Here is a 27,435-nt window from a genome sequence, read left to right as displayed (position 1 = left end):
CCTCCCTTCCATTAGAGAATGACACGGTGACAAAATTAATCACCGTTCCCGTCCCTGCGGATAACCGCGGGAAACCATCTTCATGTCATTCTTTAAGGAGAGAGAGAAGAATCAGAGTATGAATGGCTACAACCACTGACCCGCAAGCTTTGCTTTGAAGAATGCTGGTGTAGAAGGACTGAGGTTGAAATAGACACTAGAAAATGACATGGGATTATTTCCTGCGGTTATCCGCGGGGACGGGAACGGTGATGAATTTTGTCACCGTGTCATTCTCGCTTCCATCTCTACCTACTCACTCATCTTGCTCTCTGTAGCTGTGCTGTCTCTTTAGTCTTTCCTTTGTTCCAGGAACTGAGGAGTGAGTGCTGATTGTTTTACCTGTCGCTGTCTGCTACATCTGAGAGGGTGGGATGACTGATGGAGGACTGTGTCTGGGATAGCGATTGCTGGTAGCAGAGATAGTGGGCTGCACCTGTAGTGGTGGGTCATGGATGGAATTAATGCACTGGTGATGGCCAAAATTCTGCTGTGGGAGGAAGAGTGAGATCAGGGAGGGCCCCTCAGAAGATACCCCTGCATAAGAGTCTTCAGGGCTCACTACTGCTTCCCAGATCCCCCAGACCAGCTTTGACAGGGCAGCTATACAGAATCTCTGTCAGTAGCTGAAACCCCTTTTGCAGGCACGCACATGCAGGAATAACCCCATACCCCTCCACCTCAAAGTCACTGCTTCCCTTGCATTTCTAGGCACCGGAAGCTTTCAGTCTGACCTAGCAGCCAATGCAGGACTCACCCAGCCTGCCATCTCAAGCTGCCTCACCCAGTTACTCCAAATAATACCGTAGTACCAAGCCTTCCTCGTTCACACCCAAGATTACTTAACCTTTCCCACCAACCCCTGGACCCTAAAGAACAGCATGGGTGAGTTCTACAGCATAGGCCACTTCCCCTCAGTCATTGGCATCATTGCACACGTCGCACTCAGACCTCCCCCCAGGTGGATGAGGCCATCTACAGAAACACCAAAGCATTCCATTCAATGAATATGGAAGTTATGGAGGAAACAGTGGATGTGGAGCCGATATCCTGGCTCTACCCACGATGCCTACATCTTACAGCATTCTGGAATCTACAGGAAAGCAACCCGAGGGGAGTTTAATCATGGTTGGCTGCTACAGGTATACACCAACCCTACAGCCCTAGTCTCCCTACCATCCTCCCCAAAACACTCCTTCCCTGCCAGCTCCCACCAATCTTCCCCTTCTGCAGGTCATCTGGAACTGACATTTTCTCCCCCTCTCTCTTTGCTTCCCTCAAACAGGTGTCAGAGGCAATCCACAGTGAGCTTGACTAATGACCACCATCATGCACCCCAAAATGCCGCAGAAGAGGACTACAATAGGTGACACAGGAGAACTAGGTCGATCATTAAGTACACCTTTGATCAGCTCAATAACAGGTTCAGATGTCTCAGCCATTTTGGGGGGAGCTCCTCTATCAACCTGAGAAGGTGGCTCAGATATTTATGCCTTGCTGCATGCTCCACAACCTAGCCCCCTGGAAAAGGGCAACACCCTCCCAGACCCCCCCCCCCCAGCCACATATGCAGCAGCCACCAGATGCAGAGGATGAGAAGCCCCCTCCCCTCCGGCTTCCAAAGCCATGATTTCCAGATTAATCCATAGGGCCATTTCTTTAGCATATATTGCCTGTGGAAAACAGGGAGATAACCAGGGTGCATTCCAGGAAGGGATCCATGCCAGGTAATGACTGATACAGATAAACTTCACGTAAAGGTAAGTGAACAGCTTTATTTATGACATACAACTCTCACAATCACCACCAATACAACCCCCACCCTCCTTAGCTCACCCACACATACCTCTATACCCCTCCCCTCCCTCTATGCTATTCCACCACCCTGACCCCACACCATCCTCCACATCCCCCCCTTCTTGTTTCAACAACTAAAAATGATCTGTGACCTTGGGCTCCTTTTACTAAGGTACGCTAGCATATTTAGCGCACGCAAGATATTACCGCACGCTAGACGGTTAGAACTAATGCCAGCTCAATGCTGGCTTTAGCATCTACCACGCGTGGCAATGTGGCACGTGCTATTCTGCGCATTAATTCCTTAACGCAGCTTCGTAAAAGGAGCCCTAATGTGTGCATGTCTTCAGGTGAAGAGAATGGCACGGTGATCAAATTTGTTTATGTTTATGTTTATTAAAAACTATATACCGCATAACAGCCTAAAAAGGATCCAAGTGGTTTACAATGTATAATTCACATTCAATAAGAAAAGAACTCCATTTAAAAATAGGATAGGAAAGGATAAAAGCAAAAGTTATTTTTTTTTTCATAAAATACTCTAGCAATCAACATCTTAATAAAAACAATTCTAATAAAAAAACAATCAAATCTCAATAAACCATAACTAATACATACAACTAAAAATTTTCCATAACAGAAATTAATCATTACATAAATACAGATTACAGTCCAAGATTCAAATTCTTCAATTTGAGAAAGCCAATTGAAAGGCTTTTAAATGCCTTTTAAAATTTATATATGATTCTTCTTTTCTCAAGTCTATGGGCAAGTTATTCCATAACCATGGAACTATATAAAAGAATGCACAATCTCTGGTTGACGCAAGATTTGTCACCATCCCAGTCCCCACAGATAACCGCAGGAAACCATCCCGTGTCATTCTTTAGTGTGTATCTCAGCCTCAGTCCTTCTACACCAGCATTCTTCAATGCAAGACGTGAGGGTCAATGGTTGTGCCCATTCATACTCTGATTCTTCCCTCTCTCCTTAAAAAATGAAATGAGGATGGTCTCCCGTAGTTATCCACGGGGACGAGGACATGACATCAGCGTGCCTAACTCAAATGGAGTAATATGATCAATGGGCATCCAAAATTGGCACTCAACACCTCATAAGTGGAGTTAATTGAAAGTTAGATGCCTAGTGCATAGCATATTGATAGAAAGTGGGTATGGTTAGGGGGGAGGATCATGGGCGTGTTTTTGAGGTAGGAGCCATTGGGCAAGTATTTAGGCCAAGAAAACCCTGGCATAAATAAGATGTGACTAAATATTAGAATGCTGAGCACTGCCTGGCACACCTAGGGGGGAGGGGCAATAAGCGTGATTCTGTAATGGGTGCCTAACTTTTATAGAATTGCACTTGTGTTGCACTAGTTGATGCCAAATTTTTAGCCAACATATATAGAATCTTGGGCCCTTGGGCATCTATTTCTTGTCAGTCATGCTTAGATGCCTATTACAGAATTGCACCCAACTTAAACTTAAATGCCTGTAATTTACGTCAGAGTTTTAAAGAACTAGATTATAGGTTCCTAAGTCCTTTAGAGAATCATGCCTTGTGGCGCCTCTTTCCCCATCTCCTAAAATTGGTGTTAGGCGCTGCTAGGTGCCATGCGATATGTACCTATCTTTTGTAGACTCGCACCTAAGAAGATAAGCGCTTATCTCCCAATTAAATTTTTTTTTCAATTATGAGCTTATTAAAGCTCATTATTGAAGACAATCTACTGATTAAGTTATTTATTTTGGTGTCTATCTTTAGGCACCTCTTATAGAATTTACCCCTGTCTACTAAATAGGTGACATTGAGGGCTAGCACATTATTGGCCATGCACTTTCACAATTTGCGCATGGCCATTAATGGGAAAATGGAAAGTCGGCCATTTTAAATTCACACTAAAAACTGTCCTCAGTGCTTGGAAAACCCATGTGCTAAAATCAGCGCAGGCCACTTTTAGTGCAGCTTATTAAAAGGGCCTCTAATCTTTGAATCAATGCCATCTTTATATCACATTTAAGTGTGTAAACTATGATACAGAAATTACATTCCCGGATGTGAAGATTCAATTTAAAGAGGAAGGTTTCTCAAAATATGTAGTTTATCTTTAAAATCAATCTTAGTATCTTTTTCCTCAGATCAGAAATAAGCAAATTTTGGTAAAATCAGTTTATATAAGGGAAACATGAAAGTATTTCAATGGTAGCTGGAGATAAAGAGGTGAGAAAGCAGTTTTAATTTATTTGTAGTGGGAAAGAAAACCAAGGTCTGTTAAGTGGGAGACAGAGAGATAACAAAGCAGTTTAAATTCCTTTGTAGTCAGAAAAAGAGCCAAGTTCTTTGTTAAGTAGGAGACAGAAAGATAACAAAGCAGTTTAAGTTTCTTTGTCATGGGAAAGAAAGCCAAGGTCTTTGTTGAGTCCTGTCCAATGGGTATCAAAATATTTTATCATTTTGATTTCAAAAGTCATACGTTCTTGGATTGTCTTAAAATTTCCTTTTAGTATTCTCACCATAAAATTATTGGGATAGTGGTCAGTTTTTCAAAAGTGTTGTCTTAGCCATGGTAGAAACCTCTACTGTGGTTGTTTCCATCATGGAACCTAAACATGGTTTTGCGAGGCCTCACTCAGACTCCATAGGAGCCACTGAAGGAAGCATCCTTGATGGAATTAATGCTCAAGACAGTTTTTCTCATGGCTATTACCTCAGCGTGAAGAGTCTTAGAGCTAGAGGCTTTTTCCTGCAGAGAGCTTTTCCTCAAGATCACAGAGGCCAGAGTTTCTTTGCACACTATTCTGTCCTTTTTGCCAAAGGTTGTTTTGACTTTCCATGTCAATCAAGAGGTGGGATTACCGACGTTCCTATCCATAGGTTCTAAGAAGGACTGGATTCTGAAACAGTTGGATTTGAGGAGATTGCTTCTACAATATCTTGAGGTTACCAATGAGTTCAGGTTGTCTGACCATCTTTTTGTGCTCACTAGTCAGACTTAATGTGGCACACCGGCTTCCAAAGCCATGTTTTTCATATTAATCCATAGGGCCATTTGTTTAGCATATATTGCCTGTGGAAAATAGTCACCATACTTCGTAAAGATGCATTTCACTAGAAGTGTGTCTTCTTCATGCGTGGAAGCTCAGGCAGTCTCCCCTGAGATTTGTAGGGCAGCAACTTAGTACACTCTATATAACTTTTCCAAGTTTTACAAAGTGGATGTAGCAGCAAGGGAGGAGTCCGCCTTTGGGTCCTCAGGGTTACAAGCTAGTGCAGGGGTCCCACCCTAGATTTCTGGGACTGCTTTTGTACATTCTGTCTGTCAAGAATGACACACCTATTGTATTAGAAAAAGAGATTAGGTTCTCATCCTTGCTAATATTTTTTCTAGTCCCGCCTTGTCAGTTATCTCCTGTGCCTGCCTACTGCCTCATTCAGAAAGTTCAAATATAAACTGAAATTTGGATATCAGTCAGACCTTAAGGGTATAAAGAATAATCTATTGATATAACACATTGGGGTAATACTTGAACTCCATAAATGTTTGGCATGATTGTTTCAATGTTTAGATTGTTCAATGGCAATGTTTAACATTTAAAAAAAATAATTTCAGAGCAGAACAGTTGTAGTTTGGAGAGTTTCCCCATACCCCTCCATTGCTTGTGTTTCTATTTAGAGTTATCACCTGCTGTGGTACAAACTGAAGGGGGCAGCAGAGCCCTCTGGTAAAGGAGGAATTCAAAAGCTCAAAATGGATTATTTTTGCATGCCTCATTAGCATGAGGAGATTACCTGTCCATTCAGAATGACACATCAATCTAGTAAAAAAGATATTAGCAAGATAATAATCAAATCTCTTTTTTGCTGTGTTGGATTACAAGTAATGACTCATAAGTACACTCACATGAGTGACAGTCATTTTCAAAATTTTGTTCACTAAAAGCAAAGTGGGTTAAATTGTAGAGCAGTAAAATTATTGGGATAAAAACATTAATAATATTTGCTTTCATTGTATGGGTAGTTGAGGTACTTTTACTTTTGACTAATAAGTACTATAATAGGCAATACCTTTTTTACTTTCACTTAAGTAAATTTTATAATGTTTTCATTATACTTTTTACTTAAGTATCAAAATATACATGTATTATTACTTTTACTTAAGTACTTTGATCTAGTACTTTGAATGAAACCAGGAGCCACTGAATTAGCACATCTGAAAGGGCCCCTCCTAAATATTTTGGCCCTAGATACATACCTAATTTATCTACGATTTAATCTTGCCCTTCTAGGAGAGGTAGTGCATGAGAGAATGATAGTACGTGAGTGTCTATGTGTGTAAGACAGAATAAATGCCAGCAGGGGGAAGAAGAAGCTAATTGAGGGGAGGTGGAAGCTCTTCATAATGAATCTAAGGGCCTCTTTCACGAAGCTGTTTAGCACAGGCCGCTGCAATAACAGCCCCGAAGCCCATAGATATTTAAAGGGCTTCGGGGCTGTTGCTGCGCGGCTTTGTAAAAGAGGCCCTAAGATTTCTACCCCTTGTTCCCCCCTCCCCCCCCAAAAAAAATAACAGTCATGATCTTAGACCTACTATAATCTGCAGGCAATTTATCCGGATATCTTTTTTTAGACAGGACCAAACATCACTAGCATCTGGATAAAGTTTAAACCCACCCTCTCTACAAAAAAATTTGTTGTAGACATGCCTAGCCAAATTTTATCTTGTAGAGGCCATAGAAATTTAAAAACAAATATTTATTCAGTTAACTGCCAAAGTTAACTAGACAAATGCATTTGAATGTTGATTATACTTTCATTTCCAGAACAAATGAATATAAAACATAAGAAAACATATCAAGTACAATACTTTTATTATACATAAACACTGAGAAAAATACAGCACTGTGATCTGTTAGACCATGTCATATGTCCCTTAGCTGCAATTATTTGATATGAAATTAGCACATCAGGGGGCACAAATCAACAGCGGTGCAGTTTTAACAATGCCTGAAGATGTCACAGCTCATTTCCTTGGTCTTTTTTCACTTAGATTTTTGTATTTCAAAAAGCAAAATGGCTGCACTTACACTTCCATTTCCCTGGTCTTTTAACTGAGACAAAAAAAAAATGAAGAGATAATTTTGGGCTCCTTTTACAAATGGTGCGCTAGCGTTTTTAGCGCACGCACCGGATTAGCACAAGCTGAAAAACTACTGCATGCTCAAGAGGAGGCGGTAGTGGTTAGCGCGTGCGGCATTTTAACACATGCTATTCCTCGCGTTAAGGCCCTAATGCACCTTTATTTTAAAATACATTGTGTGTTTAATTAAATAATATCACCTGGCAAGAAGTATGCTAGCACACTTCTTGAGTGTGCCAATGTACAAGATTGACAATATTACAGGAAATATATTTATGAATTTTGCAACTCACCCCACTGAATATTTGGTTAGCTTATTTAGAGATGTTTTGCAATTACTTTGTCTCTTGTCACTTTTTGCCCATTCCGTATTCAGTTTACTCTTTTACTTGTTTCACGGCCTCTTGTTTTCATTTTTTGTCTCTTCCTTCTATATATCATTTATCTCTTTCTCGCCCCTCTTTCTCCTTTTCCTCCTGCTTGGGACACATAAATCGTGCATCATTTCTGAAGCAGACTTAGGTTTAGATTAAAGAAGCTTGTAATATATCACGGCTATCACAGAAAGATAAGACTTGAAACCTCAAGAGGTCATGTAATCCATTTCCTGCTTCCCCTATGTTATTTGTGCTTGTCCTTTTCTTCAGAGAATGGAAAGATCGCCAATTTCTTACCAAGTGCTCTAACTTGCTTTACTTTACTAGGTGAGACACACTTTATCCCTAAGGAGCTCCTAGGAGTCAGTCCGCAGAAGAAAGAATTTTCTGTGTCAGATCCAAGATTCAAAAGCACTTATCTGTAAAATGGCAGCCATTACAGGGGTAATTCTGTAAGAAACTGTATAGAGCTAGAAGGTAAGTATGCATGTAACTACCAAGATTGTAGTTATTTATATTTGCAATTGAAAATAATCCAGCAATATGCTATTCTGCAAGTATGCATCTATCTTCATTGATACATACTTTTCAAGTGGGTGTTCACATGGGCAGAGATTGGACGGAATACACACATGTAAATTATAAAGAATATTTTGATTTACCCAAATACTTCCTCAGTCTAGGTCCAGTTATATGGTTGGTGTTATGTGCTCACAAGTATGATCAAGGTCCATATGTTTCGATTTTGTGCACAGACAGCACTTCCTACTGATGCCAAAAGTTCTGAGGATGAACATTAGAAATACCCTTTAAAAATACCTTCTTAATATACATAACAAAGTCTTTACAACTTTGGAGTCATTTTTCTTGTATTTCAATTTTTGGACATTGATCAATCTTCCCTCTAGTAATATATGAAGAAAAGTAGACATCTACTTTTCTTAATAGAATAAGCAGTACATAAGTGCATTTTTGGCACTTAGAAATAGGTGCCCTCTTATAGAATTGTACTCATGGTATGGGCGATTCCATGGGTGCCCTCTTATAAAATTGTACTCATGGTATGGGCGATTCCATGGGCACACAGGGATTGTCTTTTCCATAACAAAATTTCTGCACCAAAATGACATTATAGAATGCTAGCATATATTGGCATGTCTAATATTTAGATGCCAGCAATTGCACCAGTCATTGACTTGGATTAACTGCTGATGTCTAAATTTGTCAGAAGTGCACATCATTTACACTAATCTAATCTTCAGTCTTATATACCGGATCATTCCCATAGGGGACTCGACCTGGTTAACAAATTTTAAATTAATAATACAACAGTGATAAAGTGATGAAATTACAAAATAATTAAATATTAACATTCATCTATCAATTAGAGCGATTCTCTAAGAGGCATCTTCTTTCAACTATCCATTAGAAATTTCTTAAACAGATACGTTTTCACCTTTTTCTAAAATGGATCAAAGATGAAGTTCTAATAACCAAGGGAAGATCATTCCAGACTTTCACCATAGTATATGCCAAAGAACGTGAGAATTTACCCAAAGTTAGAATCCCTCTAACAGAAGGAAATTTTAATTTATGTAAATTTCTAATAGACTGAAGACGATGTGAGTTGAAAACAAGAGGAAACAATGGGGGAAAAATACCACACTTGAACTGGATTCTCCAATACATTGGAAGCCATTGTTCTGTAGTTGAATGCTTAAATGGAATCGCTGCCAATGTCCTGCCCAATCTCTGGTTACACCTCCCTTGCAGTTATACACTGTGGGCCCAATTCTCAAAACGGCATCCTACCATTGTCTAATGGACCAATTGGGACGTACATTAAAAAAAAAAAAAAAAAAATCAATATGGCAAACGATGCCTACAATGTAGGCATCTGACTCACGCTTATAGAAGCGCCTAGGCACGCATATGGATGCCTAAGGCTAGCATAGGTGTGGCTGACCTACATTTAAAGCGTCTGTACAAATCATAGAAGCAATTCTGGATGCAGAGCCTACCAGTGATTGACACATGGCAGGCACTTGTTTTGCAGGGAACCTTCCCAGTGGTGTAGTAAGGGTGAGTGATGCCTGGGGTGGTGGCAGCCCTCCCCTCCCCCCTGATGCGCCCGCTCCCCCTTCCCTTTCCCCTTGTCCCGTACCTTTTTAACTTCTCCAGCATGAGCAGCATGCCCACACTTGTGTCGGCTCATCCTTTGACATCACTTCCTAGGTGCAGATCCCGGAAGTGACATCAGAGAGAGCACCAATGCCGATGTGGGCAGCAATCTCGCACTGGGGAAGTAAAAAAGGCAAGGGGGCACGTGCATGGCAAGGAGAGGAGCGGGGGGGGGGCAGAGATGAAGAGGGGTGCCACATCTTTAGGAAGACTGCGCCCGGGGTGGGTCACCCCCACCCCCTTACTACACTACTGCACCTACTGTGGCAGCCACTATTTACAGAATAAGGCCCTATTAGCTCAATATTTAGATTGTAGAAGGCAGCTCAGCTACCTCCTGTGGATGGCAGCAAACCCAGATATCAATGCTAGGGCTATATCAAGCCCCCAGCATTGAATATTATCTGGGTTAAAATCAGCCACCCAAAATTTAGCCAGCTAAGCCGATATTCATTGGCTGTCTAGCTAAGGCATAGCAGCCAAAGATATAACTTCTGACTATTGGTGGTACCCAGCTATATTGTGTGAAATAGCTGGTCACTGGCCAATCTGTTGACCGGAATATTAATCATGAGATAGCTGGCTCTCTCCTTCTAAATATCAGTGGGAGATACCTGGTTCTGTGGTTCCTGGCTTGCTAAATACTGCTGAATTTCAGGTAGTATAGCATTTATATGCACTCTTACAGAACAGTTCTTAGGATGCTTATGTGTATAAGTGTTAATTTACCCTGCAGTTATGCACACAGCGCGTACCTTAGAATTGCCTTTCATATATATAGCAGGCGACAGTCAATGATCCCTACATATATTTGGCATTGACCGCTCTATGGAAAGCGGTGTTACGGTAAAGTCTAAATTAATGCATGCTAATCCAGGTGCTAATAATATTTTATCCTTTGGAGGGGCAAAGAGTGAGCATCTCTGTACTAATCAAATACTGCATCTACATTACCACAAACTAACTGGTTAGTGGAAGATTACCACATGATCCCTTACCACCTACAAAACAGGCGTCGGTAAGTTCTCACGCATTAATTTTTTAAATTACCCCATACTAATGGTAGCAATAGGGTTTCACCATTAATACCAAAAAAAGGAATGTTGGCTTCTTTTTTTTTTTTTTACCACAGCTTAGTAAACGGATCCCCTACATTTGTAAGCAGCCAAATCTCTTTATAATTGTCTTCCAAAATGGCTAGATGAATCCAGGATGATTCTTGTTTAACATTCGCAGAATGCATTTGAAAGTGTTTCCAGACAGAGTTTCAAAAAAATAAATCCTCATACTGAAGAACATTTGTCTTATAGTTCAAATGTAGATGAAGCAATTTGTAAAATTAATGGACCCCCCCTCCCCCGAATGGCACTGCATAATGCCAATGGCACTTTTCATAGTCCAGATCTGGCAATATTAACAACTTATCATCATGGAAGTTAGATATTCCACTTTATTTTTAATTTAATTTTCTATACCGTTCTCCCAAGGGAGCTCAGAATGGTTTACATGAATTTATTCAGGCACTCAAGCATTTTTCCCTGTCTGTCCCAGGAGGCTCACAATCTATCTAATGTACCTGCAGCAATGGGGGGATTAAGTGACTTGCCCAGGGTCACAAGGGACAGCATGGGTTTGAACCCACAACCCCAGGGTGCGGAGGTTGCAGCTTTAACCACTGTGCCACACACTCCCCACTTTAGTGCTTATTTGTTTCTTTCATTAATGAGGCCAAGATAATGGGTGCGATTAACTAAGCACCAAGGCTACTGAGTTCCTATTGTAAAGAATGGATAACTAATCTGATGACCAAGAATGAAATAAGTATCTGATAAAATACATTTAGGGAAGTTTGACTATATGAAGACTAACTTTTCTTGTGAAAACATGGAGCACATTTTTCAGCAACAGCTTTAAAAGGCTCATATGTAAAGTTTTATTTTAAAGAAGGCATTTTGGGCTAGCAACAAGCAAATAGAATGATTAAGCATGTTCTTCTCTTGAAGTAGGGCAGTGACTTCAGATGCATGGGCAATGTCAATTTTACACATAAGCAAATGAAGTTTTATTTATTTTTAAAAATGGATTGCCCTATTTTTCCTCTTGCAGCCTCCAATAAGAAGATGATAATCGTGAGTAGAATCTAATAGCAGGGATGTCGTTAATGGGAAACGTCATAGTAATAGTTACGAAGCTTGAGCTCCACAGCAGTAAATCCTGGCCGATCGTCGAGACTGTAAGTAGAAGAGTTATCAAATTATAAAGGCCAAGAAACAGAGTGAAGTATGAACAAATCACATCAGGGTAAATGGTTTTTTAAAAAAATCCTTATTCCCTTTTTATTTATTTAAAACACTTTTATTCCACTTACAAACAAAAATGGGCATTTTCAAAACACTAACGGCCTTTTTTGCAAAGCCGCGCTAACGGCTCCGAAGCCCATAGATATGTAAAGGGCTTTGGGGCTGTTGCTGCACGGCTTTGTAAAAGAGGCCGTAAAGACGTCCAAAAAATGGCAGAAATCGGCCCTTGGATGTTTTTCTCACCAAAATGTCCAAGTGCCAATTTTCAAAGCCAACTTTCTGGACATCTTGCTAGGCTTCTTAGCCGTTGTGCATCCAAAGTTTGAGAGGACGTGTTGGAGGCATGTTATGGGCAGGCACTGGGCGGACTTAGTACTTAGACATCTTGTGATGATGATAAAAATTTCCCAAGATGTCCAGGACAGAACTTAGACATCCAGAGCTAGACCTGTTTTAAATGCCAAAAATGAACCCCCAAACTGACCAGATGCCCACTGAAGGGACCTCCGCCAACACACTCCCAGTGGTCACTGATCCACTACCACCCCGCATAGATCTGAATAAAACAGTACATACATGTCTCTGGAACAGCAACACCTGGGGCTCCTTTCATCACGCGCTAACCCCCGCGGCAAGCCAAAAAACTAACGCCTCATCAATGGAGGCGTTAGCGACTAGCGCGGCAGGCGGTTTAACGCGCCATATTCTGCGCATTAAACCCCTACCGCGCCTTGATAAAAGGACCCCCTGGTGTGGGAAACTTAGTTCAGCAGTACACAGGTGTCTTAAGTAGCCCTGTGGGTGGGCTAGTGAGTTATTACCCCCCCGTTACTAAACCGCGATAGCAGTTATTAGTGCAGGAATCTGCTAAATGCTCCACTCTGCTCCCAGCGCTCATAGAGTTCCTATGAGCATCAGGAGCAGCGTGGAGTATTCAGCAAGGCTGACTGCGCTAATAACTGCTATCACAGTTTATTAAAAGGGGGGAATAGAGAGAAGGACCAGGCCCATAAGCCGCTCTAACTACTACATTTGTGGCAGAAAGTGTGAGCCTACCAAAACCTGAATATACTGCCATATAGGTGCCACTTGCAGCCATAAGGGCTATTGGGGTGGTAGACAGGTGGATATATTAGGTTTTAGGGGAGTTTAGGAGGGCTCACCATAAATTATAAGGGGGTTAAGATGAGATGTACATCTGGCACCCTTTATATGAAGTCCACAGCAGCACCTTCTAAGGTGCCCCACTGTTCTGTTGGCACACCTCTGTTACCAGTCTATTACTATGCTGCCCCCTCCCAAATCCAAATAGTCTGGATTTGGACGTTGATCTTGGACGTTTTTGTGGCTGAAAATGGCAAGAAAAGTTAGGTTTCCTAAGATTAGATCTCCTGATAGGTCACTTTGAAAAAAAAATTGGATGTCTAGCAGTTTTGAAATTGGATGTTTCCCCAACCCGACTTTTGGAAGTCTTTTGGACTTAGATATTCTATCAAAAATGCCCCTCCACGCGGATTACAAAATCACATCCATAATAAAATATAACAACATGAAATCAACCCAACAATTGTCGCATCTCACTGTCGCAAACAAAATGATTTAACAAACAATTCTTTTAAATTATACTCGATTCCTACAAAGTCACTAAATTCCAGGCAAATTTATTTCACAATAATAACCCAGCTATTGAAAAAACTGTTAATCAAATTTTGCTTCTCTATTCCACTGTCTCCAAAAAAGGGCTTTGAGAAACAAATAAGTCTTCAAATCTTTTTTTGAATTGTACAGTCACAAAATTCCTGGCAATTTATTACACAATAGTAATCCATAGAAACATAGAAATATGATGGCAGATAAAGGCCAAATGGCCCATCCAGTCTGCCCATCCGCAGCATCCACTATTTCCTCCTCTCACCAGGAGAACCCATGTGCCTGTCCTATGCTTTCTTGAAATCAGACAGTCTTCAACTCTACCGGGAGACTATTCCACGCATCTACCACCCTTTCTGTATTGAAAAAGCTGCCGACCAAGTATCTGCATATTTCACTTTACCCTAGTCCATCAATAGATAATTGCATCTCTTTTGTTGATCTCTATGCTAAGGATTACATGGGCATAACGGGGCATAATGGGGTGGGGATGGGTGGAACTGGGTGGGCCTGGGAGTGGGTCTAGGGGTCTGGTAACCCTAACTAATTGGCTTTAATTAAAATTCACATGTGTTATTTTAGGCACCAAGATCCACACATAAATTTTGAAAACAGTTCCAAAAAGGGGGCATATCCATGGGAAGGATATGGGCGAATCAAGGGCCTTCCAGCAATTTATGCACACTGTTATAGAATAAGGGGGATCTGTGCCTACTTTAGGCTTGAGGATTTACACCAGAATTTAGTTGGTGTAAATCATCTTGCCTAAAGTTAGGCATGGATCTGGTGCTAAGTGTTATTGTATAAATGGCACCTAACTTTGAGTGTAGTTTATAGGACAGTGCTCAGTGCCTTTGTTGCGCTGATTTTTTAGCACCATTTATAGAAACAGGTCCCAAGGGCACATTTATGATTGTTTTATATTGTTTTATAAACTTATCTGTAAACTGCTCAGATCACTCGCAAAAATAAACTAACTTGAAACTTGAATAACAACACCAACAAGCAACAGCAAGAAATGCCAATAATTGGCAGTTAATGCACTTAAGTGCTAGGTGTTATTTTATACAATAATATATACGCTGTCCGGGGCAACAACAGAGGAAAATAGCTTCCAACCCCAATCACTGAGTGCTGATCCCTGGTTAAGACTTTGGCGAGTGGGGAGGGGGAGGGTTTTAAAATCAAGAAGTGAGGGAAAGGTAGCAGGGAGGTGCAGTAGGTGATTTTCCTGACTGTGTGTTGGGGTGGGGGGCAGGTTTTGTGTGTCTGGGGGCTGGGTTTTTAGAGAAAGTTTCAAGATTTTAATCAGGGATTTGTGGAGCGTTTTGGATTGTGATCAGGGATGCAGGGGAGCTTCAGGTTGATGAGATTGCAGGGGTACATTGAGTTTGTGATCCAGTTGCCATACAGCGAGAGATTAGAGAAACTGGGCCTCTTCGCCCTTGAAAAGAGGAGATTGAGAGGAGACATGATCGAAACATTCAAGATACTGAAGGGGATAGACTTAGTAGATAAAGACAGGTTGTTCCAAGGAAGGGAGAACGAGAGGGCACTCTCTAAAGTTGAAAGGGGATAGATTCCGTACGAACGTAAGGAAGTTCTTCTTCACCCAGAGAGTGGTAGAAAACTGGAACGCTCTTCCGGAGTCTGTCATAGGGGAAAACACCCTCCAGGGATTCAAGACAAAGTTGGACAAGTTCCTGCTAAACTGGAACGTACGCAGGTAAGGCTGGGCTCTTTTAGAGCACTGGTCTTTGACCTAGGGGCCGCCGCGTGAGCGGACTGCTGGACACGATGGACCACTGGTCTAACCCAGCAGCTGCAATTCTTATGTTCAGAGTCAGGGAATGGATTGGGGGTTTTTTTTGGGGGGGAGAGGGGTTGGGGGGGTTGCAGGAGTGTGACTGAGAGGATTGGATGGGGGAAATTTGCAGAAGTAGGGGGACAACACCACAGTATCAGCTCCCGTTTTATTTATTTTCTTTATGGCTGGCCCTGCATCGCATTACATACTGTACAATGGAAGGAATTGCAGTAGCACAGTGCTGGGTGGTGTGGTAAGTGTCTTCTTTGTGAAGCAAATGCAGGGGCAGATGCTGAACAAGGCTCCAAAGAAACCTAGAAAAATGAAGGCAGATAAAGACCATATGGCCTGCCCTTGTCATAGCCCCTCTTCTCCCTTAGAGATCCAACATATTGGTCCCAAGCATTCTTGTCCCCGCAGTAGGGGTACCCCAATTAACATCTGGCATATTAAAATCAAAAGCTTTGTAGTTGCCACATGATAATGTTCGTTCTAAAATATAGCAACTGCAAAACTTACCACACTTTAGTAAAAGGGCCCCCCAGTTTTGCTTAAGGGAGCAGCATTATCATGATTATCAGGGGCTTTTCTGCTGGTTACAATTTATTAAGCAGTTCCTAAGCTTAGCTAATTTCACTTGTCAAAAACCCGGTTTATTTATTTATTTCGTTTTCTATCCCCTCCTCTCCCAAAGAGCTCAGAACAGCTTGCAGGCTAACATAGGTAATATACAATTTGCCATAGACTTCAAGATACTCACTTGTATGTCCAACAGCGTTTCATTAAGCTGTACATTTCTGTGGGACAGTTAGCTGGGCATTCCATTCGCAATCCACTTTCAATCATCTGGGCAACCTCACTTCCTTTCATTCCCTGAAAAAAATATACATATTTTAAACTGAGATGAATATTGCTTGGAAACATCTAGGGCTCCTTTTACAAAGGTGCGTAAGGGTCTTAATGCGCGGAATAGTGCGCGCTAGACCCTAACGCCAGCACTGAGCTGGCGTTAGTTCTAGAAGTGTAGCGCGGGTTTAGCGCGTGCTAAAATCCTGCGTGCGCTAAAAACGCTAGCACACCTTAGTAAAAGGAGCCCCTAGTCACTAACTGCAGATAAGATTATACAGTAAATATAGGATGCTGAGGAATGAAGTTAAACAAAAGGAATGAGAAGGTTGAGAAGGTTAAGTTGAGAATGGTTAGATAATTGTAGAATGAGTAAAGTTTTTTCTGGGGTTAGTGGGAGTGTTCAGCTAATAATAGGGGTATAGACAATCCAAAGTGTCCAGTGATACCCTTTAATGCTACTGATTTATTGTTCCTATGGCTAATATTCAATTCTCGTCCCAGCATGGCAATTATAAATGTAGCCATGGATTATGAGGCAATGAAAACCATCTTTATCTCTGTCTGTCATATTTGTAAATAATTCAAAGCCTAATCTATATCCCAGTCCCATAATGAAGATACAAGAAAGGACCTAGGATCATTGGAACTCATTCCAGTTCCCAGGGAAAAAAATGCAAGCTAATAAAAAAAAAATTATCATATGCATCATGATGATATAGCATAACATGAAATCAAAGTTACCTTATATGGCTTTTGCCCATAAGAAAATGCCTCCCACATTAATACTCCAAAACTCCAGACGTCGCTTTTGCTGGAAAATTTGAAGAAGTTGATGCATTCTGGGGCATACCACTTGATTGGCCATTTTCCATGACCTTTTGCCTTTAATAGGGTTATAAAAACAGAAATACAAATAGAAGTGTAATGTTGTAAATGTTACTTTCTAGAAGTAAATAATTTTTGCTACATTAAGTTTCTCACAAAAATATAAGAAGCTACACTAAACTGAAGTAAAATAAACCAGTGGTTTTTAAACTCATTAGGGAGAGCAGAACATATTGGACAGATCCAACAAATTCTATCCCTCCCCTGTCTTTGAAGCTCTCTACTTAATCACACTCTATGGAGAAAAAAATTAATGGACTTGTGACCTGATGGTCCACCTCTTTCTGCTGCCTGTGCTTATCATCCATATTCAAATCTGGTTTCCTAGAGTTATCCATAATGAATAGTCATAAGTTACATTGGCATGTACATATCTGAACTGAATGGTTATTTAGAAAATATGACCTAGTTGTTAATTACTGCCTTAAGGCCTGAAAGCATGTTATTTGCTCCTTAATACAGCCTGTGTTACGATTGTAATGAGATGTAAAACATGCAAATGTATGTAAAGCAGCTCATTACTATGCAAAACCCCTCCCCTCACAAAATGCAACTTGCAGTGTACACTGAATGCACACTGAAAATTGCATGCTGGGCTTATAATAACACCAAACAAAATCTGGGGTTGTTTGATGGTGCCGGGAGCATTAGGCATCAAAGCCATGGCTTGAGGTTCCTAGTCCAGATCTTTTAAGGGCCAAGAACATCCCCACATCAAGTCCTCCATCTCCAATCAAGCCTGCTCTCCCACTATCTTTCACAGCTCACTATCAGTATCCCTAAGGGTCTAGCAGTCTAGTCAGAAACTTTCTCCAGTCATGCCTGCCCTGCTAGTGCAGTCTACAAAATGGTACCCTTAGTGGTAATCTTACACTACTACTGCTAGGAGTCATATTTTTCTTATAAGGAATAGGTGCACCATTTTGTAAACAGCGCTGGAAGGTCACTCCTGGCTGAAGACCACTGGACCACTAGGAATGCTGATGGTAGCTAGTAAAAGACGGTAGAGAGCCATTTGACAAGATGGGGATTTTACCAGAGGGTGAGATGGCTTGATTGAGGTTGGGAGGACTTTTTTTTTAACTTTATTTAGTTTTTAATGCCAACAAAAATAATAATAATCAAATAAGCACTTATAAACAATCAGAATCTATACAAAAATTCCCTCCCCCACCCATAATTACCATCAGGAATAATACCAAAACAAAAGATATACCCTCCCTCCCGCTCCCAACCCTCCCCCTGGATGTGTGGGTGCAATACAATGGAAAATAAAGATAAAGGGCAATTATAACAAATCTACAAAAGACGTCAATGGACCCCAAACCAATTTGAATATCTTATTATGCCCCAGCAAGTCAGCATTCATTTTCTCATACTTATAAGTTAAGCATAAGCTCGCCCACCAGAAAGGAAAACTAAGGTAATCCCAATTCTTCTAATTGTGAGTAATCATTTGGTAAGAGGGCCTGTAAAGTAATTTGGGTTAGGTTGGGAGGACTTGATCAGAGAGGGATGGGCTTGAATGAGAACACGGGGAGGTATCTTTGGGGAGATAGGGTGAACAGCACTGATCCTTCAGTCTCTGGTGTGGGAACATTGGGTTGTGGCTTTGAGGACCAATGCTCATGGGCTGCTAGAATAATGCTGCATGCAAGGGGCTCACAAGAAGCATAACATTGGGACTCATACATCAGCCATTTCCATACTACATTACTAATTCAATAATAACTCTTACAATGTTCCATTGGGCAAATATTGGCCGCAGCTTTATTTCATATTATTTAAACATTAATTTTCAAACTTTTGAAAAACATACCAAACATAACACTTATCGATTTATGATTTCCTTCCAAGAGCTAATTCGGTATCGACACTAGCTCTCCTATCCAAACTTTCCTTAATCTCTCGGTGACTTACGGTGTCGTCAAGTCACCTCACCTCGTGGTGGTGTCGCACACGAGGACATATTTAGTATTCACAATCATAGTACTTCAAATTGTATCTGCCTATCATAAGGCACAGGTCTTAGGCCTACCCACATAGTAGCTGCGACCTCCCTCCCCCCCCCAATTCCCTATCTGCATCCCCATCAGTCACCCTTCGCGCTCTTAATGCACCCAAAGCGGTGGGAGGGAGGGAAACTGAAAACCCTTTCCTCTCCTCCCTAGCTCTTTCCTCCGTGAATTTATCCCGCAAATTTCTTTTCTACTCTCCTCAGCCCCAGCAACACCTTTATTCCTTTTCCTCCAATCCCCTGCTCTTATCTTCAACCAATCAAAATTATCTTCCCTGTTGCTAACCCTTCGCTCTTCTTTCCAACCCCCATTCCACCTCCCTTTTTTTTTTTTTTTTTAAATACTTTGGCCTTTGATATCGCCCACTGTTATTGGCCACCCAGATTAGCTGTGTGGCCTTTTTTATCCCTTTTGCCATCATAGTGAGCACCATGTGGGACTGTTGCAGACTTCTGTGGTAAATCAAGCCTTTTATTGCACCTTGATAGTGACTTCCTCTCTGTTTCACTATGCAGCTCATTTTCAAAAGAGAAAAACATCCAGAAAGTGACATAAAGGGGCACATAGACAGGCTTTTTTTTTGCCAAACCCTTTCAATCTATGCTGTTGATCAGTAGTTTGTCTAAATCTCAAGGGGTCGCGTTAGATGTGGAAATTTGGGCGGGCTTAAAACTTGGATGTTTTTCTACTACAATTGACCATTTAAGAATACATCCAGGGCACAAGTTAGATGTTTGGGGCTAGACCTGTTTTAATAACGAATATTGCCAAAAAGGTGCCACACTGATCAGATGACAACTGGAGGGATATAATCATAACCCCAACACTTCCCCGGTTGTCAGTGACCTCCTCCTCCTCCAAAGATGTGAATGAAACAGTACGCGTTATTCGCGTGAACGCGTTTTACAACTTTTTTTTTACATAGTTCCCCCCCCCCGATGTCCGATTCACCCCCCGCAGGACCGCTCGCACCACCCCCCCGAAGGACCGCTCCACACACTCGCACCCGCACCCCCACCCCGAAGGACCGCTTGAACCCCCACAGCCTCCCGACCCCCCCATCATGTAGAAGCTCCTACCATTGTCCTGCTGCTTCCTCTTGGCGGTCCTGGCCCTTCTGTGAGCCCTGCGTCTGCGCTGCTTCCTCTTCCGGCGGTCCCGCCCTTTCTCTGACATCAGAGAAAGGGCGGGACCGCTTTTTTAAAGCTGGAAATTTTTATATGTGGAAATGGCCTTTTACATAATCACATAATTGTTTATTCTTGTATATGTATGTGAACTCAGATGCATGCTGAACATAGCAATTCCCAGGGTTTAGTGTGGATAGAGTGAAGACGGATTTGCAGTGTTCACATGTGTTTTATTAAATACATAGTAGCATACATGGATTATATACATATCGTATATACTCGAATATAAACCGAGATTTTGGGGCTAAAATAAATGGCCCAAAAAGAGGGTGTCGGTTTATATTCAGGTCAGCATTGACCCGCCCTCTTCCCAGGGATCCCTTCTGTCTCATGTCCCGGCCGACTCTACTAACTTTTATCTCCCTCTTTTTCCTTGGTGTACCTTTTAAATCCCTGGTGGTCTAGAAGTAGGCCGGGAGAGCAGGGATCCCTCCCGCCCCTATTTCAGCCAATTCTAAGATTTTTTACCACCTTTCCGCCTCCCCCATAAACCTTAAGAATCCTTAATGGCCCAGCAGTGAACTGTGGGAAGAGTGTCTTTCCTTTGCTTCTGCCTGTGCAGAGCCACTAGCTGATTGGTATCTGATTAGGACATCATTTACATTATCCCAATTATCTGGGGTTTTTTCTATTTTTAGTTTTTGTTATTATTTTCTACTTAATTTTTTACTTAGCTATGTTAATTTATTTTATTTTTTTCATTTTTGCTTTACTGATATAATTTTCAGTTTTTAATGATTGACAAAATGCTATTATTATTTTGGTCATTCAAATTTTATCCAAGGATGACCATTGGCATTTTTCACAGATCAAACCTTTCTGCCTGTGAGGGTGAGACATGGAAAGAGTCATGGCTGTTTTTTTCTCATCTCCTGCCAACCAAAGATCAACATTGGAGCTCACATTGAATGTCTGCTTTGGACTGATTTGTTGTGGAGGCTGTTTTCATTGTCGGTCCCACCATGGAGCCTACTGGTTCTGATCGCATGGACTGGGACTTGGTTTGAATCGCTCCAGCCCCTTTTGCCTGATACTGGTGCCATTTTGTTGGATGAAGGAGGCTTGATGTTGTCACTTCCATCGCTGTGGCTGAGGATTTAAAGATGGGTCCGACTCTACTCTGTGATGCCATCTCTACTCTGTGATGCTGACTCTGCTCTGTGATGTGGCTACTGCTTCAGAGTCCGTGGAGATGACTGGAGGAGGAAGTGGATGCGCTGGTGTGCTGTCTCGATCAGGCATGGAAAATCTCTTATTTATCCATATCTTTGATCTGCTCTCTGCTGTTGAAAGTCGTTCTTGTTGAGAGTCCTAGAACTTGATTCTATTAGATATGCGGTAACATTATCAGGGTCTTATTCTTCATTTTATTTAGTATTAATTGTTTAGTTTTGGTTTAAGTGTGCTATTTTGTTTTATTCTTTCTGAGGTTTTGTTTTGAATTTATTGTCTCTTTTCTCCTTTTGTTATCCTCATTGAAAGTAATTGTTTATCCAGGTGCTTTATGGAAGTTTGCAAGCACCAATAATAGATATTTTATTGTTTGTGAACCGCTGTGAACTTTGAAGAGGTATTGGCTGTATATAAATAAAAATATTCTAGACATTTGGGTTGTCGATCCCTAGCCGCGATCCGTTTTTTGCAGAAGAATTTTTGAAAGTCCTACAAGAAGTAGGGCTGGAAAAAAAAAAAAAAAAAAATTGTATTGCATTGTATTATTTTGCTAGTAACATAGAAACATGGCAGATAAAGGCCAGATGGCCCATCTAGTCTGCCCATCTGCAGTAATCATTATCTCTTTCTCTCTCCGAGAGATCCCACGTGCCTATCCCAGGCCCTTTTGAATTCAGACACAGTCTCTGTCTCCACCACCTCTTCTGGGAGACTGTTCCATGCATCTACCACCCTTTCTGTAAAAATGGATTTTCTTAGATTACTCCAGATTTAGATTACTCTTAACTTCATCCTATTCCCTCTCATTGAAGAGTTTCCTTTCAAATTAAAGAGACTCAACTCATGTGCATTAACATTACGTAGATATTTAAACGTCTCTATCATATCTCCCCTCTCCCGCCTTTCCTCCAAAGTATACAGATTGAGATCTTTGTCTGTCCCCATACGCCTTATGATGAAGACCACATATCATTTTAGTAGCTTTCCTCTGGACCGACTCCATCCTTTTTATATCTTTTTGAAAGTGCGGCCTCCAAAATTGTACACAATATTCTAAATGAGGTCTCACCAAAGTCTTATACAGGGGCATCAATACCTCTGTTTTCCTACTGGCCATACCTCTCCCTATGCAACCTAGCATCCTTCTAGCTTTCGCCGTCACCTTTTCAACCTGTTTGGCCACCTTAAGATCATCACATACAATCACACCCAAGTCCCGCTCTTCTGTCATAGTAGATTACAGTATGCAATTTTGAAAACTAAGAGAAGTACACAATTGTGTCTGCATCACAGCACTTTTTTAGCAGTTCATACCATGAACCTGCTTAGAAAAACCATAATAAAACACTTAATTTGACATATAGAAATCTTACCTTATAATAACTCTCATCAGAGTTAAGGGCTTTGGAAAGTCCAAAGTCACTAATTTTGGCATAATGTTGTGTGACCAACAATACATTCCTTGCAGCTAAATCTCTGTGGACAAAGTTGTTTGCCTCCAAATATTTCATTCCCATGGACACCTGGTGAACCAGCTCTGTTACATTTAATTGACGGAGGTCCCTAAAATCACAAAAAAGGCCATAAGAAAGCAGGAAATAACAGTGACTGCTGGTACACCGTCAGATCAATGGATTAGTATTACATGATTTATTTATTTTACAAAAATTTATGAATCGCTTAAGAACATAAGAATAGCCTGACTGGGTCAGACCAATGGTCCATCATGCCCAGTAGCCCGTTCTCACGGTGGTCAATCCAGGTCACTAGTACCTGGCTAAAACCCAAGGTGTAGCAATATTCCATGCTACCAATACAGGGCAAGCAGTGGCTTCCCCCTTGTCTTTCTCAGTAACAGACTATGGACTTTTCCTCCATCTAAGCGATGTACAAAACATTTACATCCACAATTTCAAGCACAAACACTGTAAAATGCAGTAAACAAATAAGTTCCTCAATACAGAATTCTTTAAATCTAAAACAAATAACCACAGAGTTAAAGAAAGGCGTCCAAAATAATTGTGCTTTTTAACATTTTCTTAAAAGACACACGATCTTTGCATAATCTCATTATACTTGAATTGAATTCCAAAGATTCTCACCGGCAAGTGAGAAAATCGATATTCTAGATTTAACATTAAAAAATCTCATTTTCTTTTAAACTGATAAGCAACATTCCTCCCTCAGATCTCAAACATCTTGCGGGTTGATAGATTTCCCACAAGCTATCCCCTGTCTTTCATGATAAATACTTAATATATCAGAATAGACTGGGGATTTCAGATTTGCTTTTTTTGATGTCCTTAACTAGATATAGTCTCCAAACCTGAACATGTGAGCATTTATAAAATAACCCCCTATAGTCGGTCATTATTTTAGAAGCTTTATTCTTGTTTTGGATGTCTGAAAACTAGTATGGATGTCCAAATACTAATTTTGTAAAAGCAGTCATCAAACTGCAGTATGTTCCTATGGCAAGGGGGCATGGCCTGGGTATATTTTGGGTGGGGCTAGGGTGGGGCTAAAATATCGACATCCAACTTCAATTGTTGAAGGGGAAGAGATGTCCATGTCCAAATAGAAGGATGTCATCACGTCCAGATTACAGAAAAGTATTCTGATACAGCAGCAGTTTACTGGAGAGATTAACCCATATCACCTCCCTAATCCCTAACCATTAGGATATCCCTCTGAACGGATGTCTGTGTGGCCATTTTATAACATGGATGTTCCTATGCTACAACCAAGACATTCATGCCACTTGTTTTTCCCCATTCATAATTTGGACATTACAGTTTCCAAAAAGGATATTCATGGACAACTCCAGCACATAGATGTCCATTTCTCATGTATTTTAGAACTGGCAGTATGTTGGAAGATCCTGTTCTACAATACATGAGAAATGGACATTTACATGTGATGAACTGACTTGGACATACATATTCTGAGTTGGACATCCTTTCTAAAATTGCTTCCACGTGTGGAGGGGCATAATAAAAAAACACAATTTAATCGCCCAGACCACCACTACTTCTAACCTTAAAACACATTATCAACTAAAAAATTTCCCAAGTCCCAAATGCCCAAAACAAGACCTATTAGGCGAAGGAGGGGCCAGTCCTTCATCTAAAAGCTGGATTCTATAACCAACGCTTGTCAAAAACAACACTGGTTATAGAATCCCCCCTGCAACAATTACAGCAGGAGAGATGCCTAATCTCTCCTGCCGCGATCATGATCCACCCCCTGAACCCCCTAACAATACCAGCAGGAGGGAGCCCAAGCCCTCTTGCCGAGGTGCAGGCCCCCAAATCTCCAAACCCCTCCACAATACCAGCAGGAGGGAGCCCAAGCCCTCCTGCTGAGGTGCAGGCCCCTGAACCCCTCGACAATAGCGGCAGGAGGGAGACAACCCAGCCCATGAGACAACCCAGCCCTTCACACCTCCCACTGCAATGATCGCAGCAGAAGAGATGCCCAATCTCTCCTGCCAACACCCCAACCCTCCCAACAATACCAGCAGGAGGGAGCCCTTACAACTTACTTTAAGGTTGGTCGGACGGGTCCCAAGCCTAAATGGTAGGCCTAGGGCCTGATTGGGCCAGGCACCTAAGGCCATGCCCACAGGAGGGGCTTAAGGCAACTGAGCCAATTACGGTTGGCCCAGGCACCTTAGGCCTCTCTTATGGGCAGGGCCTTAGGTGCCTGGCCCAATCAGGCCCTTGGCCTACCATTTGGGCTTGGGGCCCGTCCGGCCAACCTTAAAGTAGGTTGTAGGGGCTCCCTCCTGCTGGTATTGTTGGGAGGGTTGGGGTGTCAGCAGGAGAGATTGGGCATCTCTTCTGCTGCGATCATTGCGGTGGGAGATGTGCAGGTTGTCGGGGCTGCTGAGCTGATCCCAGTCTAAGTCAAAATGTGTAAGTTCCGACTGGGCAATCTCGTCAAAGTTTTGGTTATACTTGCTGTAAGACTAAGGCTAGGTCGGCCCACCTCCCGTCCTTTCCCCTCCTCTAAAAATGCTTTTTTTCGCTTTAGGCGTTCAGAGGCAGGGTAAAGGCCTAAGCTGGTTTTAGATACATCTAAAACCAGCTTTGATTATCAGTACTTGGACGATCTGTCTTTTTGATCGTCCAAGTACCAATTTAGGCCACTTTTTGAACGTTTTTAAATTTTTTATTATGAGCCCCAATAAATATTTTTTATACTTAAGAAGCCATTTATTTTTGCCTGAATACATATTTTATGAAAACTCTGCATCTTAATCGACTACATTTGAATGAAATAATACAAAATTGAAAGCTCACTATTCATATTTACGAGTTTCAGAAACACATAGAATCAAGAACATACTTATTTTTTAGCAAAAATTTGTTCAGGGGGCCCAAATCTGCCAGCTCCATAACCAGCATCCAGTACTCAGCTTCACATATCCCTATCATTCGTACAATGTAGGGGTTGTCCAGTTGTTGCATTACAGCAGCTTCTTTGAGCAATTCATCCTTTACAGATGGATCATTATTTTCATTCTTTAGCACTTTAACAGCAACTGGCTTTTCAGTTCTGAAAAATAAAATTAGATTTCAGCAAAATTTATATGAAACTCTTACTTTGTGTATACTTTATATACAACTACTAAAAAGAAGGCATAAATAGTAAACCAATACAAAAAGGGTAAGTTTACATGATACATGTATATATTTTTTTCCTTCACTATGGGCTCCTGTTACGAAGCCGCATTAATCACACACTAACCCCCGCGCTAACCAGAAAACTACCACCTGCTCAAGGGGAGGCGGTGGTGGCTAGCGCGGTCGGCAGTTTAGCGCACGCTATTACGCGTGTTAAACCGCTAACGCGCCTTCGTAAAAGGAGCCCTATATGTTGACAAATGCATCCCACTCAAAATATGCTAATGCATTCATTAAGACTCACACAAGATCATTATCAGACATCAAATTGTGAGGAAGTAAGGCTCTTTCTGGCTTGGTTTAGGTCATATTGTAAGAAAGGGGTTAAGGGTGATTGTTTTAAGGAAAGAAGAGGAAGGATCACAGAGCAGTTATGCATCCCCCTCCCTCAACTTTGTTTAACTTTTGAGTGCTCTGGGATAGAGAATGACAAGGGCCAACTTTGCCCCGTTCCTGCAGGAACTCATTTTCCCGTCCGATCCCAGTGAGTTATTTTCCTGTCCCTGCCCCATTCCTGCAAACTCTCTCCTCATCTGCACAAGCCTGAAACACTTTAAAATCATAAGTGTTTGAGGCTTGTGCGGTTAAGGCAGAGCTTACAGGAATGGGACAGGGACAGCGACAAAACTCGCAGAGAAGGCAGGGGCAGGCAGGCCTTGAGCATGCACAGATGACTCAAGGCTCCGCACTGGATCAGAATACAGCATTGACGGTGGCAGCAGGTATCCAGTGCTATTGGTAAGCGCAATGTCGGGGAGTGAGGCGTTAATGGAGGGTTTTGTGGAACCAAGTGGAGAGCGATTGGGGTTTGTGTGCATGAAGAATAGCGGCTTTGAGTTTCATCATAGGAGGCATTGCATCAGAGGAGAAGCTGTCAAGGCAGCCACGTCTGACAGTGAAAACATGGTTTTGAAAAGCACCACAAAGGGAGGAAGGGAGATGGCACATCAAAGGGAAGAGGTTGAGTGGTGCTTCAAACTTATTGTGTGGAAAAAGACGCTGGATGGAAGACGGGGGACTAAGAGAACAGATGCTGAATGGAAGTGGAGGGGGGAAGTAGGGAGTACAGAGAGAGGAGAGAAGTCGCTGGAATGAAGTGGAGAGGAAAGAGAGGAGAGCAGACGCTGGAAGGAAGAGGAGAAAGGGAGGAGCAGATGTTGGAAGGTCAGTAGTTGTAATAATTAATGTGTGGTTAGTGCAAAGCCTGTGTGCTTTTGGGAGGGGTATTCCCAGCATGTTATTTATTTATTTATTCAATTTTCTATACCGTTCTTCCAGGGGAGCTCAGTACGGTTTACATGAATTTGTTCAGTTACTCAAGCACAATCTATCTTAATGTAC

General features: G+C 41.6%; 1 protein-coding gene and 1 long non-coding RNA gene across 5 annotated transcripts in view; one reads left to right on the top strand and one right to left on the bottom strand.

Annotated features, from left to right (window-relative positions):
- Positions 1–7,684: 7,684 nt before the first annotated feature.
- LOC117352432 lies at positions 7,685–21,806 on the top strand. The gene is made up of 3 exons (XR_004537690.1): positions 7,685–7,830; positions 11,641–11,767; positions 21,042–21,806. It is a non-coding gene; the product is annotated as an uncharacterized LOC117352432 (long non-coding RNA).
- SYK (spleen associated tyrosine kinase) overlaps positions 11,115–27,435 on the bottom strand; it is a 145,800-nt gene continuing 129,479 nt past the window's right edge. For all 4 annotated transcript variants that reach the window (XM_033928929.1, XM_033928910.1, XM_033928933.1 and 1 more), the window contains 5 exons: positions 25,757–25,966; positions 22,780–22,969; positions 16,882–17,022; positions 16,052–16,164; positions 11,115–11,765 (listed from right to left, as the gene is read on the bottom strand). In XM_033928929.1, the coding sequence (XP_033784820.1) occupies positions 11,693–11,765; positions 16,052–16,164; positions 16,882–17,022; positions 22,780–22,969; positions 25,757–25,966 (727 nt within the window). In that variant the 3' untranslated portion in view covers positions 11,115–11,692. The remainder of the gene's footprint in view (positions 11,766–16,051; positions 16,165–16,881; positions 17,023–22,779; positions 22,970–25,756; positions 25,967–27,435) is intronic.

Source organism: Geotrypetes seraphini, chromosome 1 (assembly GCF_902459505.1).
Source record: "Geotrypetes seraphini chromosome 1, aGeoSer1.1, whole genome shotgun sequence".
NCBI lineage: Eukaryota > Metazoa > Chordata > Amphibia > Gymnophiona > Dermophiidae > Geotrypetes > Geotrypetes seraphini.
The sequence above is the reverse complement of the archived record's forward strand: the minus strand, read 5'-3'. Positions and strand labels throughout refer to the sequence as shown.